The 20,869-nt window shown below is 34.4% G+C and overlaps 1 protein-coding gene across 1 annotated transcript in view; it reads left to right on the top strand.

Annotated features, from left to right (window-relative positions):
• The window catches only part of DNAH12 (dynein axonemal heavy chain 12), a gene marked incomplete at both ends in the record, with an annotated part of 66,096 nt that overhangs the window by 23,533 nt on the left and 21,694 nt on the right, over positions 1-20,869 (top strand). The window contains 22 exons of the mRNA XM_084292899.1: positions 880-1,125; positions 1,459-1,578; positions 2,476-2,585; positions 3,389-3,572; positions 4,700-4,840; positions 5,609-5,692; positions 5,776-5,964; positions 6,685-6,804; positions 7,548-7,736; positions 8,273-8,424; positions 9,138-9,276; positions 9,364-9,530; positions 10,546-10,801; positions 12,641-12,940; positions 13,623-13,801; positions 14,895-15,087; positions 15,178-15,339; positions 17,030-17,224; positions 17,999-18,132; positions 18,464-18,626; positions 19,351-19,431; positions 20,651-20,827. Of these exons, the coding sequence (XP_084149025.1) occupies positions 880-1,125; positions 1,459-1,578; positions 2,476-2,585; positions 3,389-3,572; positions 4,700-4,840; positions 5,609-5,692; positions 5,776-5,964; positions 6,685-6,804; positions 7,548-7,736; positions 8,273-8,424; positions 9,138-9,276; positions 9,364-9,530; positions 10,546-10,801; positions 12,641-12,940; positions 13,623-13,801; positions 14,895-15,087; positions 15,178-15,339; positions 17,030-17,224; positions 17,999-18,132; positions 18,464-18,626; positions 19,351-19,431; positions 20,651-20,827 (3,681 nt within the window). The remainder of the gene's footprint in view (positions 1-879; positions 1,126-1,458; positions 1,579-2,475; positions 2,586-3,388; positions 3,573-4,699; positions 4,841-5,608; positions 5,693-5,775; positions 5,965-6,684; positions 6,805-7,547; positions 7,737-8,272; positions 8,425-9,137; positions 9,277-9,363; positions 9,531-10,545; positions 10,802-12,640; positions 12,941-13,622; positions 13,802-14,894; positions 15,088-15,177; positions 15,340-17,029; positions 17,225-17,998; positions 18,133-18,463; positions 18,627-19,350; positions 19,432-20,650; positions 20,828-20,869) is intronic.

Genomic DNA, 20,869 nt, shown 5'->3' with positions numbered 1-20,869 from the left:
TTTTTTTTTTCCTCTTGTGTCTATTTCTGTTTTTAATGCTTATTTTTCCAGGCCGAAGACTTCAATACCATAACAAGTAAACTGGCAAGTGTCAGACTGTTATTATATTGTATTATTTGGATGATAACTTTTTTAGGATGGAAGGATATGTTGGAAGAATGCTTTAAGAAAGTATTTTTACATAACATTTATTGTAGGCTTGTTTAAAAGAAGTTCTGGTGAACTACACTTCATACATATAATGAGTTTGCTTAGATTACATGATTAAATAAAATCTAAGGGATTATTGTTGTGACTAGGTGAGCTGTTTCATTAAGGAGGTTTGGCTTTAACAAAGTAATTAGGAGCCTTTTGGAAGCAGTGCTACAGTGTGCTGTTCCTTAACACTCAGGGTAGGGCAGAGTACGTGCTACACTATACGTGTCAATTTAAAGCAGACTTAATATGGTATGAAAATATGTCAAGCACTGATTACCTCAGGAAAGGAAGTGCATTCTCTCATGCTATCTACATCACTTACTGCTGTGTTGGATGCCATAAGTGACAAACTGCACTCCTGGGGCAGTGTTGAGGGGAAATAGCTGCAGAGTGTTTTTTCTGCATTGAAGTGTACATGATGATGGATCTTGATGGTGGTGTGTTTACATTAGCTTCATAGCAAGTCATAAACTCTCTCTGCATAAATTAGCAGTTTTTCTATTTGATTGACTCCCAGTGTTCTGCACACTACTGCTTTCCAGTGTGACTGTGTCAATGATCCACAGCTTATCTACATAATCATATTAAGCAGTACTTCAGTAGAAAGTGGAGATGTTGTGGTGGGATGATCCATTACCCACAAAAATGATCTAAAGATATTTCTTTGGGTATGTGTTTCAGGTTCTTTTCCGAACAGTAGCCATGATGGTTCCTAACTATGCTCTGATAGCAGAAATTTCTCTCTATTCATACGGATTTCTGAATGCAAAGTCATTGTCAGTGAAGATAGTAATGACCTACAGGCTTTGCTCAGAACAGCTTTCCTCTCAGTATCACTATGACTATGGTATGCGAGCAGTTAAAGCTGTTTTGGTGGCTGCTGGGAATCTAAAATTGAAATTTCCAGAGGAAGATGAAGATGTATTGGTGAGTTCAAGGAATAATTCATAAGGAATTTTATTGGTGCGTGCAGTTCTGAGTTCTGAGGGTATTTCCACCACATCTTCACTGTCACATCACTGCTCCACTTTATTTATCTTCCCTATTTGTGAAGATTGTCTTTTTAATTTTTTTTTTATTAACATATGTTAAATACATGCTGCACTTTCTAGTGCTCTTCTGCTGATTGCACAATTGTGTTTAACTGCTTATCAAAGGCACCATATAATTAATAATCTTTATTACATATTGTTTTAATTTCTGAAAAGTTTATTCTTTGTTTCTAATGAGAAAAATAAACTGTGTAATTTTTTTTTCTAGCTTCTTAGATCAATTAAGGATGTGAACGAGCCCAAATTTTTGTCATGTGATATACCCCTTTTCATGGGTATAACTAGTGATCTATTTCCTGGAATCAAACTTCCTGATGCAGACTACAATGTAAGTATACTTGTAACCTTTTGTTAGTAAAAATTATCAGTTTTGCTTGTTTATCTTGTAACCAAGTGTAATTGATACAGTAATTTGTGAGTTGTTGTGAGATACAGAAAATTGTGAATGTTTGCAATGAAACTTTGTACCACAGAAAATTCTTGGATCTGTTGTAAGTTTAATTCACATCTGAGTTCCCTTACATCCAGAAGGGCTGTGTAAGTCATCTTACAAATCAGAAACTGATCTGAAAATTTACCAGATTTCAGAGTCTCTGGCTGATTTCCATCCTAATTTTGGATGTAATTGATCCTAATTGTTGGATATAGTTCAGTGAAATTAAGCTTTGTGCTTGCATTTTCTTTTGCTTGTAACAACAAATAAAGCACAGTTCCTTTGTAGGAGGATCATTGGGAAGAAGGTAAAGATGGTGGAAAAAACAGAATGGATTCACTTTTAAAAATTTTCCAGTAAATACTAGCCTCCTGTCAAAAATGTAGTATACTGATGCACAGGGTTGGTTTGCTGCTGCTGATATGCCTTTCCTGCAGGATAAAATTTGTAGTTAACTCCTGTTCTAGCATAGGAAGTACAGAAGTGATTTTGTTTTTTTCTTCAGGGATGTTTGTTCTATTCTGACTAATTAATAACTGAAACACTACTAATGTGAAAACCTTGACAATGATCGTAACTGTTCTACTGTAGCCCAGGAGATGAATTTACTTGATATGGTGCAATGAATATTTACTTGTAATTTTTTTAACGAATAAAATTAATAAATATACTTAATCTGGAATTATACATTTATAATTAGTAAACACAAGAACAGGATTTTAAAGGTTGTGGGGGGGGAGAAGAAAAGAAAAACTTGTAGCAAATGATAAGACTGATTTGTTTTGGTTTTAGGATTTTCTGGAATGTGCGAATGAATGTTGTATTCAACATAATGTCCAACCTGTAAAAGCTTTCATAGAGAAAATGATACAGACATATGAAATGATGATTGTTAGACATGGGTAAGGTTCCTATTACTGTTTCACAAGCTACATTTGTTGTCATTTGGGTTTATATCATGGTTATCTATATCACATATAAAAGGTTTTAATGGTGGCAAAATGTTTGTGTTGAAACATTTGGTTACCAAAACTACTTTAACGTGTACCAAAATTCTTGTGAATCTAATGTCCAGATTTTGGCCTGGATAGAGCTAATTTTCTTAATAGTGGCTGGCATGGTGCTGTGTTTTGGATTTAGCATGAGAATAATGCTGGTAACACACCGATGTTACAGCTGTTGCAGAGCAGTGCTTATATTGAGTCAAGGACTTCGCAGCTTCTCATACCACCTGCTAGTGGGCAGGCCTGGGGTGCTCAAGGAGCTGGGAGGGGACAGAACCAGGGCAGCTGGCCCAGCCTGGCCAAAAGGATATTCCACGCCATGTGGCATTGTGTTAAGCAATGGAACTGGGGGGACTTGGCCAGGGGGGCTGCCGTTGCTCGGAGATTGATTGGCCATCAGTCAGTTGTAATGACCAATGGTGTTGTGTGTTAGTTATCAGATCTCTGCCATTCTGTTCCTAGGGGTATGTGTGTGCGTGTTGTAAAAATCAGGCAGATACACAATATAGGCTTGCAAGTTCATGTATGATTTTGAATGCAACACATTTAAAAAGTTATTTTCTAGATATGTGGGACAGATCTACCAAAATATTTAAGCATATGGATGATGATGTTGGCCTTCATGTGGTCTGTAAAAGTAAAAATTGCAAGACATCTATTAACAGCTTTTTTTTTTTTTTTTTCTTTCTTCCATCTAACAGCTTTATGCTAGTAGGGGAACCATTTTCTGGGAAGACCAAAGTTCTACATGTGTTGGCGGATACACTGTCTCTGATGAATGAGCGTGGTTATGGTGAAGAAGAAAGAGTAATTTTTAGGACTGTGAATCCAAAATCAATCACTATGGGTCAGCTTTTTGGGCAGTTTGATTTGGTATCTCATGAGGTAATGCATGTTTTTAAAATAGTGTGTATTAATTGCCTGTCTTTATCTGTTTCATCCTGTCACATGCTGTGGCTTTCATGGGGCTTGTGTGAATTTACTTTTTTTAACTGCATTTTAACTTTAGGTTAACTCATGATGTTATTGCACAGCTGTTTTCAGGTCAGGAAAGGCATCTACTTCTGACTTTTAAGTCCCACTTCCAGACAGTGTTTCTTCATTCTCTGGAATCCAGTGTTTGTAGGGCTGTACTGTTAATAACATTACTGGTTCATTGGTTTTAAGAATCAACAAGCAGATATAACAGTATGTGTTTTTTTTTGTTTGTTTGTTTGTTTGTTTTTTGTTGTTTTTTTAAACCCCATATATGTGAGACCTCCTTGATTCTTGATAGTAAACAGTTGAATTTGTGGTTTTATCACTTTAAACGCACATGAGAATACAATTTTAATTACTGTTGTTCTAACTCAGATGGCTGGTTTCAAATTAATGTTGAAAATGCAGCAGTAAGTGTGTATGTAGTTACATAGGTTTAAATATGCAAAATAAGCAATGCCATTCTGAGAGGCGTTGTCCTAATATAGCTCTATCCATGCTAGGGAGACATACCAAACTTAACTGGATTAATTTCTCTGTCAGTTCTGATCTAGTATAATCAAAGAAGTGCCAAAACAATCTGGAAAAACTTATAAACTCATCAGTTCCCCACTGTAAAACTTAGGTTTGGAGAAGAAAAAATATAGAAGAGTGAATATGAAGTACTGAAACTTAGGATGAGTCTGGGAAGAAGATGATGCAAGCCAGAAAAAAAGTACTTCTAACTTTCTGTGAAATGAATTCACTGTCTTCTGTTTTAACAAAAAGTATTTTTAAAGGCAAAAGATCACTGTTTTTAAATTTGCTGATGTTGTGTGCCCCTTTGTGAAACTGTAAAGCTGTATTCTGCTCTCCATAGAGTAAGAAAATTGTTAAAGAGAAGAAAAATGAAAAGGAATAGCTTACTTTTTTTTTTTTCAGTTCAATATGAACAGTCTTTGGCAAGTACTTACTAATAGGATTACTGGTAGTTTAATTTGAAATATCTATACTATTGTCTTTTTACCTTTCATTCCTACATTCTCCCCTTCTAGTGGACAGATGGTATAGTTGCTAATACTTTCAGAGAATTTGCATTATCTGAGACTCCTGAACGCAAATGGGTTATCTTTGATGGCCCAATTGATACTCTGTGGATAGAAAGCATGAACACGGTTCTGGATGACAACAAAAAGGTATCAGTGCAAATAAATGCCTAAATGATATATGACATTTTGAAACTATTCTTCTACATATAAAAACGCAAAAGGGAACAGGAAAACTTGGCATTTCAAATACAAGGTGGCTTTGAGAATAAGTTGTTAAGTCTTCTGTTTGTTTTTTGTTGTTTTATTTTGGAATCATAATCATAGTATCATCCCCTAAGACGTTTAATGTATAGTATTCCCTTAATATCAGATGTTTGTAATGAAAATGAATAATTCAATTTTAAATTAAAAAAAAAATACAATCAATATAAAGTCCACAATTTCAAGTTGTCACTAATTAAGTTTCTGCAATTCCAACTGAAGACAAAAAAGGTTGCACTTTCAATATTAAATTCTGAAGTTAAATTTGTAACCATACAACTTCTGAAAATGGGCCTTAAGAATTTGAATGTGTATATAAAAAATACAGACGACATTTTGAGTTTAAATTTTGGATAATTTGTGAAAATACTCGATTTGAACTATTGTCATACACAGGGTTGATAGTTATTGGTAATGAACCTACTGGTAGGATGATGTGGAGTACTATGATGTAAGTGAAGAATTTAGGTAATGCTTATAAACTACTGGTTTTTTGCTCCAAATTATTAAACATTTTATGTGGTTGGCATTGCTTCTGATTAAAGTGGGATTTGCTAATCTTCACGTATACATCCAGTGTGATAGGAAGGGTAATTGACAACTGCATGTTTTCTTTTTTTGTAATCTTACTTGTGAATTTTTTCTTAATTGAAGCTTTGTTTGATGAGTGGAGAAATCATCCAAATGTCCCTTCAGATGAGTCTAATTTTTGAAACAATGGACCTTTCCCAGGCATCTGTAAGTTCTGTATTTAATGGAAATATAAAACTAAGTTAAATAAATTAAATATATAATAAAGGAAGTTTACCATTCTTCCCTAGCCTGCTACAGTCAGTCGCTGTGGCATGATTTATTTGGAGCCTTCACAACTAGGCTGGACACCACTTGTTACCTCTTGGTTAAGTAAACTGCCTGAACCTCTTAACCTAAAGGTACATCAAGATCTTCTGCAGGGACTTTTTGATTGGTTAATACCACCAGCATTACAGCTCCGTCAGAAACAGTGCAAGGTATTGTTTGTGATTTTTTCCTGCAGTAGTTAGGTGTCCACTTGCATTCTTGTTACTTGGGTAGTGAGAGCTGTTGTCTCTTGATGAGGATAATTACCATGTCTATGCAGCAGCCACCCATTATTTTGGGAAGTGCAACTGTTGTATCCGGTGTGAAAAGCTGGAAAGAGAACATTAGGTAAGATGTGTTGTAAGTTCATCATAGTTTCTACCTTGTTCTTTTCAAAAATTAATCATTCAAAGTATTGAGTGGAAAGTCACCCTTTTTTGCATTTTTGGTGGTGCTTTTCTGTGTTTTTGTTTTTGTTTGTTTATTTGTTTTTTCCTCTAAAGATGTTGTTTTGAATAGAGAAAGCACTTTTTTAAGTTTTAGGGAAATGTACATGTATTTTTTTTTTTTTCAAACTATGTGTTTTTTAGTGCATGCTTTTTAGTGCATGGGCTTTTGCTTGTTCATTGTTGTAGTTGTTTCTGTGTGTTTTTATTTTAAGATGTAAGAATTGGAGGCCCCATGGTAGCCGTGAACATGGTTAACAACCTATATGTTGACATTTCAAGGCTAGCAAGAAGTAAATGATCTTTTGAATGAAAATCAGTGAAAATCTTGCCTCCGAGTATTTGTTCTGAATTAGCTAATTGTTTAATTACTTTAATATTTTGACTCCAAAATGTAAGCTAACTTAACTCAAAGTATAATACCCCTCCTTTTGTATCTCTTAGGAACTGGTACCTACAAGCAATAGCAATACTGTAGTAGCTCTTACACGGCTTTTTGAAATGTTGATCTGTCAACCCGTACAAGAAGATCCCACCAACAAAAACATCCATGTGTGGATTATGGTTGGTTTTGTGTGTTGTTTTTGTTTTGTTTTGTTTGTTTGTTTTTTAATCATGCTGTAAAATTTGTATGTATCTGTTTCTGCATATGCCTGTTTTCAAAACTAATTGGACTAACACAAACAACTTAGTTTAGGAGTAAAAGATACAAGAAACAATTTTGCTTCTTTGTTGTTCCCTTTCCACAAACTTTGGGAGTGCCCAGATGTGACAGCAGCATTACAAGTAACAGATGTGATTAGATATTTTACTGCTTTTCCAGTTATCTGGGATAACTACTGTTACAGATTGACTTGTTTGAGCAAAATTTCCTCAGGACAAGTTTTCTCTAGAAGTTATAGTAGGTGGACCCTCTGTCTCACCTTGTTTGGTGGTTCTTAAGATAGATCAGGGGAAAAAAAAAAAAAAAAAAAACACACCAGAATGTAGGAGCCTGTATTTAAAATTGAATTTGAAAATTCCTAGATCCTAATTTGCAATTAGAGAATCCATGAGACCACAAATCTCATCCTCTGTTATGTGACATAATAATTTACTCTTTGGCCTCTATTTTTTTTTTCAAGTCTTTTTTAGTTTGCTCTGTCATTACTCAGATTTCTAGATCTCTTTAGACCAAGTGTATTCAAGGGCAACCTGTAACACCTTTATTCTTAAATACGTTTCAGAATTATGTCTGTTAATGAGACTGTACAGTGTTCAGATTATGTCATCTTTTTAGACAGCTGCTCATCTTTTTGCCTTTGCAGGGTTGCTTTGCTTTTGCCACAATCTGGTCCATTGGTGGAACTTGTGATGGTGATAGCAGAATTATCTTTGATAATTTCTTGAGGGAAACTTTGGCTGGAAAATCTGGAACAAATCCTGTACCAAAGGTAGTGGGAAAATGGGAATGTCCCTTTGAAGAGAAAGGCTTGGTCTATGACTACGTGTTTGAGGTAAGATTCCTTGCTTCTGTATTGATTGAAGTAAATTTTTACAGTCTGAAAGAAAGGAAAATAGAGGGAGATGTATATTTAACTTTACAAAGATTGTTGGATGTTGTGAAGTGTTGGTGCTGAATCAAATCCTATAGTGCATATTTCATTTATTAGTATTTTTAAAATACTAATGTGCTGACCACTTTTTTTTTTTTTTTTTTTTTTTAGACAATACCAAGCTGTGTACATCAGTTATGGTCCCTTTTTAGATAAAGCTAAGCTGACAGGGTCAAGTCTGGTTTTGCATGGAAGGAAAGATGGCTATTTTCTGTAAAGATGGATATTGTGTCTGTGGTCTGTGGGCAATTTGTTTGTGTTACAGTTGTGTTTATCATATCCACTGGAAATGTTAGATTCTACTTGCTGGTTTAAAGTTAGGCATATGTTCTTCTGTATGTTTTTTTTTTTTCTTTTATCTGGTTGCTTTTTGTTTTTGTTTATTTTTTTCTTTTCCTAACCAAAAGCCTTCATTTTACATCTGTATTTTTTCCTAGCTAAAAGGCAGAGGATGTTGGGTTCATTGGAATGGATTTATTAAAAATATTAATTACAGTGATAAAAATTTGAAGATTCAAGATATCATAGTCCCAACTATGGATACAGTCAGATATACCTATCTGATGGAACTATTCATTGCCCATGGAAAGTAAGTAAATTCAATAGAAATTTCAGAACTATTTGTCATATGTAGAAACATCTTTTACTCTTTCCATTGACTTCATGTTTTTTATCAAGCCCTCAAGGCTTGTTTGGCCTGTTAAAAAGAGGCATTTATTATGAAGAATATAATTTGTTGCCTTAATGTCTAGGTTTGTTTTGTTTTGTTTCAATGAAGTCCTGTTATAATTCTGCTTTAGTGTGTTCATTCTGTGTCTTTCTGATGATTCAGTTACAACAACAGCTTGAGGAAGTTTTGTACTCTTTCTTCTTTGGTACTGAAATATATTTCAGTACTAAGTTAAAATCAATTATATTACATATATGTGTGTGTATAAATATATTATTATACAAAAGAACAAAATGTAACAATTTCAGGTTGAATTTCAAGGCTGAAAGTTTTATGAAGTTTAAATTACTGGAAGACCAATCAGGTGAAATTTAAGTTCCACATACTTCCATATATACTCCAAGGCCAGGAGAATGAGAGAATGAGAAATTTCTCCTTCTCCACCTCTGATCCCTTTGTCAATTACAAAGAGGTTGCGTGAATGAGTATTTTAAAACATTAGTGTCTTTTTTAAGGCATTTAATATTTTTAGAGATAGAACTTAGAGCCTTTGTCTTCTAGTTGCAATTAATTTGTAGTTGTTCAGATTTCTGTGGCCTATGCTTTCTTTCTTTCTTTCTTTCTTGGTGAAGACCACTGCTTTTAGTGGGACCAACAGGTACTGGGAAATCTGTATATGTCAAGGACAAGTTAATGAACAACTTGGAAAAGGAGCGCTATTTTCCCTTCTTCATTAATTTTTCAGCACGAACCAGTGCCAATCAGACTCAGGTTGGTAGAACAGACAATCTGTGCTTCAAAAATATGATCTATATAAATAATTAATCTGTGTTCTGAATATTCCTGTCTGCATTGTAGAACATTATTATGGCCAGGCTGGACAAGAGGCGTAAAGGAGTCTTTGGCCCTCCAATGGGAAAAAAGTGCATTATTTTCATAGATGATATGAATATGCCTGCCTTGGAGAAGTATGGTGCACAGCCTCCTATAGAACTTTTAAGACAGTTCTTTGACCATGGAATTTGGTAATTATTTGAAACAAAACTGAAAAGTTCAAGTTGCTGCATTTGGTGATATAATTATTCACTTGAATTTTCTTTACAAAATTTTCGTAAAATGCTTTGTAAATTTTATGATACCTTTGCTTTATATGAAAAACATTTAAAGTTGAAGTAACTTTTATGTTGTTCTTTAAGTGATTTTTCAATTTAGGAAATTGATATTTTTTTTCTTTTTTTTCTTTTTTTTTTTTGTGCATGGGCTCTTGCTGAAATTCAGTATTTTTACGTATAAAAAAAAATAATTCTTTTACGCTTTAATTTTTCTGTGTCAGCATTTATCCTTGTTTTTATTTTTTTCAGTGTTCTTTGTTACTTTCCATTCTCTTCCTCCTATTTTTTAGAATGCAATTATATGTAACTTTTGATTTTACTCAATACATTGTTTTTTACTGATATCCAAGATTCTCCTGCTCATTAGAATATTTTTCATTACCTTTTTTTTTTTAATAACATTGAAATCAGATTTGGTAGTAGGCATGAAGAGAAACAAGCTATATCTCTTCCTAGCTTTTGAGATTTTTTGGCTCAGCTTTGACTGGAAGATTGAACCAGGTTGCCTCCTGGGGTTGCTTCCAGCCTGAATTACTCTGTGATTCCAGGCACTTCCTGAATAATGTTACTTTTGTGATTTCAGGCACTGCTCAAATGTCTGATACTCTTGAATAGAGAGAATATATATTTTGCCACCCTACAGTTTTAAATATTTGTTTCAAAATTTCAGATCAAATTTTATTTAACCCTCATTAAACAAATAATCTTTCTTTCAGGCCAGTTTGATGTGTTAAGATGAGCTGGGACATAGTTAGTTAGAAGACTAGTTTGGGGTTTTATTGCTTTTTGGTTTTAATTGTTATATTTTTATATGTATGTACATATGTTATGCACACAGAGAGCATTCTGTAGTATGGGTGCATTTAAACTTTAACAAATGTGTTATATCTTTCTCTAACTAAATGTCACATTACAATTTATTTTGAAGGTACGATTTAAAGGATACATCTAAAATTACACTCGTTGATATACAGTTACTTGCTGCTATGGGGCCTCCAGGCGGTGGGAGGAATCCTGTTACTCCTCGATTTTTGCGACACTTCAACATTTGCACTATTAATTCTTTTAGTGATGAAACAATGGTCCGCATCTTCTCTACTGTAGTAGCTTTCTACCTACGGGCTCAGGAATTTACTCCTGAGTTCTTCTCAGTTGGAAATCAAATTGTTGCTGCCACGTTAGAGGTAAGAGGAGAGAACCTTAATGGAAGTTTCCTTTAGTTTTAGAAAAATTCCATTAGCTTTATAACTTAATTGGTGAAATAGAGATTTTAGATATTTTGTTCCTTGATATTTTTAACATACAGCCTCATATGCCGTGATAAAATTATCTCAACTTTATGGCTGCAGTGACCTTCTTATTCTAGGAAAAGTCTTTTTGAATGTATGTTAATAAGGGCTTCATGGTACCTATCCACATACATCAAGTAGGTCAGTCTGCAGTCTCTTTGGGGTTAGACAGGCACAAGAAGCTATGTCATGCAAAGGCAAAATGAAAATAGCAGTTGCAACACTCCCCAGAACCTTCTTTGAGAGACTAAGACTGAAGAAATAATCCTCTCCACTTCTGTGGAGACTCTTTTAACTTCCATGTTGCAGATTTTGGCAAGTATCATATTTGCAAGGTACCACGTGCAAAAAAGGAATGGCAATTTGTGACATCTTTGCAAAGAAGCATCAATTTGAAGACAACATCTTACATATACATATAGATTTAACAGCTTATGTAGCCAAAACTAGTAGCAATGTTAACAAATCTAATGCCTACCATTAAGTATACAAAATTGAAATGCATCAGGTAGCTAATATTTGGCCGGTGAGGAATTCTGACAAAAAATCCGATAAGCTCCAAAGGCAAAATCAAATGGCTCAAGTTTCACAGGGGACATGAGTTTGGAATTATTAGCAAGTGACTTTCTCTTCTGCTGCAGAACTGAGGCCTTTCTCACACTTACACACTAGTTCCACTTATACCCAAGGCTGTATTCAAGACTGAATCCACCTTGTTCCGAGGCCTTATAGAGCCGATATTTTGGAACGCCTGCCAGATAAGACATTCAAAGTATGAATGATGTGAGGCTGACTGAATATTGCCACTGGAAATCTCTTTGTGCTTTCAGTTTATCCTTTTAAAAAAAAAAAGGGAGGGGGGGAGAAATTTGCAAGAAGGTTTTGCTTCTTTCAGCAGAAAATAATAGTAGCAGCCCAGTACAGTTATTACATACAGCTGTTTGAGCGCATTTGACTATATGCTATTTAAACTGTTTACTTCTGTAAGGATAGAGAATCTGTTCTAGCATGGATTTACATCCAAGACAGTAGTATCTTCTGACTCCTGGGATTAAAGTGTAATGGAAGAACTAGGCTTTGGATATGAGATAGCAGGTGAAATAAGTGTGTAGACAGTACCATGGATATAGTATGACTGTTAAACTGTTGTTTTAGCATTTTGTTTTGGTTTGCAAGTTTAATGTTTGATAATTTTCTTCATATGAGTACACAGAGACAGATCAAAAGCGTCCTCTGCTGGCATTCCCTTAACATGTTACGTATGTTAAATGTAATGTCAAATGACATTAGTTCCATTATACAACATAGGCTATTGACAACATATACATTCAATGTTACAGTTAAACATCATCAAAAGATACTTTTCTTAATCTGACTTCATTCATCATTTTTGTGGACTTTCTTTTTAGTTTTGAGTAATTTGTAGGTATACAAACAAATAGATTCAAACACCTGAAAACTAGGAAATTAGCATTACATAACTGATTACTTATCTCATTTGCAAATTTAGATTAATATTGCATATATGTTCCAGAACTTCATGAAAAGAATCTGATATATTCACAGGACTTTGAGATCTTTGGACATTATTAGGATTTCTGAAATGTGTGAAGCGTTTTCTTAGAAAAATACACTTTTGGAAGAAAGACATTTTAAAATATCTATTCTAATAATACAGTCAGTGATAATGTCTTGTCAATTTTTGCTCATTTTTTCTGTTTTTATTGCCTTTAGGTGTATAAGAAAGCTATCAAAAATCTTTTGCCCACACCAGCCAAATCTCATTATACATTCAACTTGCGTGACTTTTCACGTGTTATCCATGGCTGTCTGCTCATTAAGAGACATGCAGTTGAAAATAAGCACATAATGATTCGTTTGTTTGTACATGAGGTATTTCGTGTCTTCTATGACCGTCTAGTGGAAGATGATGATAGAGCATGGTTGTTCAATTTAATTAAGAATATTGTGAAAGAACATTTCAAAGAAGCATTTGATTCAGTTTTTGCACATCTGAGGCAGGAAAACACTCCTGTGAGTATCTCATTTAAGCTGTTGTAAAATCATTGTTTTTGTTAAAAATTTAGGACTAGAAAATTTCTCAATAACAAGTGAGATGTTGGATTAAGTATGCTTGAAAATCAGAGTTGAATTTGGCAAAATGACTTCTTTGAAAAAAACGGCTGAAAATGTTTGGAAGGTGTTTGACTGTCATACATGTATATAAACTTCCTTTTCAAAATAACATTTAATTTAAAATGTAACTTTCAGAGACCTGATTTACTGAGCAGAAAGACATTCCCTTTTTAAATCTAGCCCATCATTTATGAATTATGGTGTGGTAAACTGCATTCTGTAATTGTATCGACATTTTAATATTTTGAATGTTGTATAAGTCATGTCATGTTCCTTGACATTCCCCTCCCTCCTCCCTCCCGCCCCCCCCCCCCCTCCCCCCTTTAATTGCTGTATAATAGAAATAACTTTGTGGTCATCGTTGTCCATTTCATATGTTGAGATTTGTGAAACATACATTGTACAAATTTGTACAATGGGAAATACAGAATTTTGAGGTGGGTGTTGCTTGTGAGTTGAAATACTTCAGTGCTTGTTCTGCTCTCTTGAGTATTTGTCTAAATTCTCCGTTCCTTCCTAAAGTTCCTACTGACAAATATTATTATTAAACACTACATCATTTGTTGTATATATACAATAGGTGACAGAAGAAAACATGAGAAGTTTGTTTTTTGGTGACTACATGAATCCAGAACTTGAAGGAGATGAAAGACTTTATGTTGAAATTCCAAACATTCAGCTGTTTGGTGATGTTGTAGAGCAGTGTCTGGATGAATATAATCAAACACACAAAACAGGAATGAATCTTGTGGTTTTCAGGTGTGTACACTCTGTATTATTGTAATACAAAGAGCTCTGAGCAGTAGTTGCTAATTCAGCATATCCAAGTTTGCAGGCTATGTTTTTTGTTTCGTCCCCTTTATGTGTTCCTGGCGTTGCACATTTTTGGATGGAAATGAACTAATTTTTCTGCTATGGCTCTGCATTTTTCTATCAGAGAGTAAATAATGAGAAGGGTGTTTTTTTTGTTTTGTTTTGTTTTTTTTCTGAGAGACTCTGAATGTATTCTTCAGCTGTTACAGAAGCCTTGTGCACCAAATCTGGTGGGTGCTTGACTTCTGCTGGGCTTCTGTTACCAGTGAAGACTGATGTCAGTTTAGCCTGCAGCCACCTCCCTGTTAGTAGAGGTTACTGTGCCTTCATAATTGTCAGTGTAATTTGACATGTAGATGATCTGTGAAGATGACTAGTTAGTTTATGCATGGTTTATTTAGTCTAGGTCATTTTGACAATCCAGATTTGTAAGTACCTGTATATACAACTGTACTGGGAGTGTGAAGAGCTGACAGCCTCAGATTGAAGGCCTCTTCCTGAGCACAGAAGCAATAACCCAGTTACCTCACAGAAGGGCAGCCAGGAGGAAGGAGAAACATGTCTGACTTTAGCCTTAGAGACCCCTCTCATGGACAGCATCCTCGTTTGACTACATTATTTTTCTAACCAATCAAAATGAACAAGACTTTGAAATGCTTCAACTATTTTTAAGACCACTTGGAACTACTCAGCTTACCTTAAATACCCTACACCCCGTGCTTAAGCAAGGTCTCCTGTAGATCTTGCTGCATATTCCAAAATAAACCACGGTTGTGTTTCCACAATAGGCAGGGCTCTCAGTGATGTGCAGATACTGGTTTCTGAAGATGTCATTCCCTTCTCTATTTCACATATAAATTATAAAATATTTGTTTTTGATTTCATTTTATCGTGGTGTATATAACTGCCTTTCTCACCCTCCATGTGCTTTAGAAATTTGTTTTGGAGGTGGTACTTCTGTACATTTTTAATGGGTTTATTGGTTCACAGGTGTATGTATATTTCTGCCATTCTGGTAATTAACACATTTCACATTTAGGTATGTGTTGGAACATTTGTCTCGTATAAGCCGTATACTGAAGCAGTCAGGGGGTAATGCTTTGTTGGTTGGAATGGGAGGAAGTGGACGTCAGTCTTTGACTCGTCTAGCAGCATTTATGTCAAAAATGTGCGTTTTTCAACCAGAGATTTCAAAAACCTATGGCACAAATGAGTGGAGAGAAGACCTGAAAGTGAGTATTAATAACCTGTTTGCATTTTGACTTGATTTTGAAGAAGGATGTTTCGGACTATACAATATTTTAACTGTCTTGCATTTTTAGAGTCTGCTGAAGAGTGCAGGTGTAAAGGGCTTGAAAACTGTATTCATAATCACAGACGCACAAATTAAAGAAGAAAGTTTTTTAGAAGACATTGACAGTGTCCTCAACACTGGGGAGGTACCCAATCTTTTTGCGGCAGATGAAAAACAGGAAATTATAGAGGTATCTTTATAACTTCTCTTATTCTCTGTCATCTCCCATTTAATCTATTTTGTCAGTGCAATATGAAGTATGCCTTAATTCAAAGTAATTTGGGGGTATATGCATTCAATTTTGTGATTTTTTTTTTGGAGATTTTTAGATCAATCAGCTAGTTATTAGTAAGCTGGAATAGTTTATGCCTACTACAAGCTTTAATTCTGACCTCACATTCTGCTCACAAACCCATTAAGTTGTGCACATAGGGAATGTTGTTCACAAATATGTTAGTATGCTGGGGCCATAGTTATTTTTTACATTATATTGTGCAGAATAAGAATGTACCTCATAATGTTTTCATTTATCCATTCAGGACAAAGATGTATTTTGAGAAAAAAACAGCCTGTCTTTGTCAGTAGACTCTCGTTGTCTAGGGCACTGTTACACAGCATTTCATAGTCTTGACACATCTGATCAGAGAGAAGCTGGGGGAAGGTGCTCCATGAAATCAGGCTTAGAAGTAAAGATGGGAAATTAATAAATAAATAAATATAACCTAAATCATGCTTGGAATTTTCAAAATAACAATCACTGTATGGGGGAGCTGGAGGTGTCAATCTCTGTATCCCTCAAGTTGCATACATAATGTGTCCCTTTTACAACTTTACAGTTTGTACAAACATATCCAATTGGTGTGTGGTAGCACTTGGTAGCTATCTGTAATATGCCAGCTAGAACAAAGTTACTTGTTACTCATTTAAATCTGCTTCATCAAAATATTTCCACTTTATTGCTAATAATCTGATTTTTGTCATTTACTTTAATTGCAGGGTTATGTAAAGCATACATGCTCTTGTGGAATAAGTTGAGTTGTAGGGAGGTCTAAGTGTAAGGTCTAAGTGTTTCATGGATTGTTAATTGAGGGTAATACTTTTATGAAGTAGTCTTTTTTTTCTTTTTTTTGACAGATTTTTTTTTTTAATAAATGAATAGAATGTGTTTGAAACTTGAATATTCCTCTCCAATTAGGTAAATACAGCATATTTTAGTGTAATATTAATACTGAAAATGTTCTCAGTAGGTTAGTGTCTTGAAGTGTTGTTTAGGGAATTTATATAGTGCTTAAAATGTAGATGAGAACAACATGTGTTTTTGTGTAATGAGAGTAGTAATTTGCCTCATCTGTTCATATATCCTAAATCCCTTTGAGTGACTGAAGATGGATTGTGATTAAGTCTAATTTTATTTGTTCATCACCTGAAGACTTTGGTCCTTTATTTCCTGAGGGAGCTAATTTAAAATTTTGATTTTCCAAATCTGTCTTAGCCATCTGTCTTATCCTAATGTGTCTTGTGTATCTGGCACTTGGAATCTTTTTTTTTTTTTCCAATTTTTGTTCTGATGTATTCTCGGTTGTTCAGCGCAACAGGTGATCTTTTCTAGAATTATTTGTTAGTGTCACAGATTTACAGTAAATGTACTATTTACTCATATTTATATACTCATAAATATTTACAATATTTATTCATTTACTTATTCTCAACTAGTACTTAGTGTTCATTTTTTCTTTCTAGTTTATTCTACTTATTTCATTTATCAATTAAATATATATATATTTCATGGTGTTACTATCATTAACAGGATTGTTAAAGGACTTCAGAAGTACTTGATGAGAAATTATATAACAGCTTTTACCCTATGTATCATTCCCAAGGGTGTTCGTGCACTAGCTCAAGCTGGCAATAAACATGAAGAACTCAGTCCCTTGGCCTTATTTGCATTTTTTGTGAACTGCTGCAAAGAAAATCTCCATATCGTGGTAGCATTCAGCCCAATTGGAGATGCTTTCCGCAATCGTCTGAGACAGTTTCCCTCACTCATCAACTGCTGTACTATTGATTGGTTCCAGGTATGTGAAAATATATATATATATATATATTTTTTGTCAGTGAACTATGTCAGTTTTTTAACCATGTCTGTGTTTTCATGGTATAGAATTACTCTGTTTTTCAAAATTTTGAAATAGCATAGACAGTTTTGGTAATATTTTGGGAGCTCTTTGGTGTGTAGTCTCAGTATTTCTTGAACTAAAGAAATTCACGTTTTATCGCTACAAATTTTACACTTCTAAAGTAGTGAGTAATCTCAGTTTGGTGATGGCAATTTGTCATTTTTTTCATAATATACATGTTTTAAATGACTAGAGAAAACATTTCAGTGTGACAGCACAATTGTCGTAATTTCTGCTGTGTGTTAAGCAAATACAAGTCCTGTTGGAATACTGTAAGTAAATCTTTTATATCAGAATAAAACTTGGAAAACTACTGATCCTTGCTAAAAAGCAAAGTTATTCTCAATTAAAGTGCAGTTAGTTTAATAGGTTGGCTTGGTGCTGAAGTCAATTGATTCATCTACCAAAGGATAACATAGATGCAGAAATGTTTGGATAGCATAACAATATGCAGTTTTTAACTAGAAGATTATCCAGGAGTCACCAGAATAGGTTGCATGAGTAGTGACCTTGCTGCCTGATGTAACTCTCGTATCAGTTCATCATTCCTGAGACCTAGTTGGGACTGGCGTGTCTCATACTGGTATTTCAAATAGTGAAAAATCTCTTTAAACTATGAAGACTGCTAACAACTAAATTTTACACATTCTTTTCTCCTCATTTCTCCATCAGCCGTGGCCCGAAGATGCCCTTGAGCGTGTGGCAAATAAGTTCTTAGAAACACTTGAGCTCACAGACAGTGAGCGTCAGGAGGTTGTGCCCATCTGTCAATACTTTCATACTTCAGTTTTATCACTTTCCTCAAGGTCAGTTTGTTTCTTTTAAAAACAACACATTAATTTCTAGAAATACTAACAAGAAAAAGATTATACTAATGGAAGGAGTAAAATGAACATCAGAGAACTCAAAAATTGATTTAGAAGGGGCAAGAAACAAGATAGGTGGCTGAGTTGCATGACCACTCATCTCTGTCTTATAAGTTAATGTATAAGCTTTGTCTGCCTAAAATATATAAAATTGTGGAAACCATTTACTTCTGTTAATTGACAAATAGTTCATTGCATACCTTTTCTACCAATAGTTAGGTGAATAATTATAATAATAACAACAATTAAAGGTATCCTTTATTTCTAATAGGTTTTTTCAAAGTCTCAAACGCCATAATTATGTTACTCCCACTTCTTATCTTGAACTTATTGCTGCCTTTCGGAAACTTCTGACTGAGAAACGAGACTCTGTAATGACAGCCAAGAAGAAATATGTGAATGGACTAGATAAACTAGCTTTTGCTGAATCACAGGTGATTTGGGATGGAAGCGGAACTGAAAATACAGAATGGTTGGCAGAAGCAGGTCTTTTGCTAGAGAGATAAGTCAAAAGCACTACTTCAGATCTTTAAATATATGGAGGTTTGTCTCCTTAAAGTGGGGAGCAGCCTTAATTTTCTGGTTCCAAATCTGGTTAAAATTAAGAAATGATTTGCATTCTAGTTTGGGTCTGTGTGAACAAAATATTCCTTGTTTAAAAAAATATATTTTCTAACGATGAGGGGCAGTACATTTCAGCAAATACAAAAGTGACCCATACAGGTTTTTTATGATATATTATTTTTCTGTTATACCTAATAATTTGTGTGATTAATTTCAAACAAATTATCTCAAGATCAATCCCAAGGTCAATCTTAAACAGTAAAAATACAATGAATTTGTTTTGCTTTTTTTTTCCTGCATTCATAGCTGTCATGTTAGAGTCCAAAGGCCTCTAAGCATGCATTTCTAAGCAGTATGTGAACAGAGTTCCCTTCCTAAATAGTTATGTGAATGTACTAAAAATGAATGTACTTCTTAAAATTAGAGAGTGTACATGAGATAAAAATAAGTCTCTGAAGTGTTTTGATTTGAAAACAAATGTTATTTTCTTCCACCAATAAATTAGTCATTGGATATTTTCTAGGTTCTAAATCAATTGTTGGAAATTATATTTTGCAATTCAGAATCCTGGTTAATTCTTTTGCATATGTATAGGTTGGTGAGATGAAACAAGAACTAGTTGAGCTGCAGCCCAAACTGGAAGAGGCTAAATTGGATAATGCAAACATGATGAAGGTAGAGTTGCATAAAACATTGTATTCTTAACACAGGCATGTGCATATATATATCATATATTTCACCTTCATAGTAATTAGTTTTGAATGAGGAATCTAATCATACAATGTAGTTCCGTGTCTTGGCTGACTGTTGACAGATTCTAAAGAATATGCCTACATATGAGTACCGATATGTATCTTTTAGAAAATAAGAGCTGAGTTCAGGTTTTTGAGCTTCTTGTTTACTGTGCTTAGCAGTACTGTAAAATTTGCCACTGTTTGTGCTTATATCCTTTGAACTGGAAGAAAATTTTACTTTTTATTTAAAATACATATACAGTCAAATGAATACACAGTCCTTGTCTAAGCTCTGTGCTAAAGGATGGTAGAGAAACATTCACGCTAATAGGGGTTAGACTGGGTTTCTCACAATTATTCACAAACATTGTGGTTTTTCAGCATACAAAATAAGTAAGATAAGTATTGCATGCTTTGTCTTTGCGTGCACAGGGATTGTGCACTTGATATTTAAAAGGATCCTCAAAAGGAGTAACTTCATAGAAATTTATTGGGATTTGGGAACAGTCTCTTAAGTGTATTTGAAAACTCTGACTTGAGAAAAAACACATCTGGTATGTTACTGTCGCATCACAAAAAAAGTGAAATTTGAGTAACATTTCTGTGCACTGGCTTCTGGTGCTTGTAAGTATTTTTACAGATACAGTGGTATGTCTTCTACCTACTCTAAGAAACTGAGATTTCAGCTCCACCACTACGAGCAAACAGCATCTAAGAAAAATAAATATCACTTCTGCAGAACTGAAGAGGGAGTACTTGGTTGAAGGGTTGACTTGTCCCTGAACATAAAATAAATTTATGTAGTCAGTAATACAAACTGAAGCTATGAAAACTCAAAGTAAAAGCTAGTCAGTTTTGAATTACAGCCTTAGGCACACACTTGTTTTCTTTCATGAACTTCGAACATAGCTTAGCTTTTATTGATGGTAATCTGATTTCATGCAGTGTACCTACTGTTAAAGATCCATAACAATGCTGCGAGATCCGTGACAATGCTAAGAAATAAATTATTCCTTTAACATAAATTGAAAATACATGAAAATATTGAAATACTGAAAAATAAAAAGAGAATATCAAATTATTCCATAACTGCTAACCTAGGTAATCTCAATTTGTTTCATCATTCAGTAGGAAGCTCACCCATATCTTTTTTTCTTTAGACTATAGAAATAGAATCTGCAGAAGTAGAACAAAAAAGAAAAATTGTAAAAGTAGATGAAGAAATTGCGACAGAAAAAGCTGAAGAAGCTCAGGCTTTGAAAAATGAGTGTGAAAGTGATCTGGCAGAGGCGATCCCAGCGCTGGAGGCTGCACTTAATGCTCTTGACACTTTAAAGGCAAGCTAATCTAAACTTCAACAGTCAGAAGAGTTACTTAAT

Source organism: Netta rufina (genome assembly GCF_964035555.1).
Source record: "Netta rufina genome assembly, chromosome: 10".
NCBI classification, from domain to species: Eukaryota; Metazoa; Chordata; class Aves; order Anseriformes; family Anatidae; genus Netta; species Netta rufina.
This window is presented reverse-complemented; position numbering and strand designations above follow the sequence as displayed.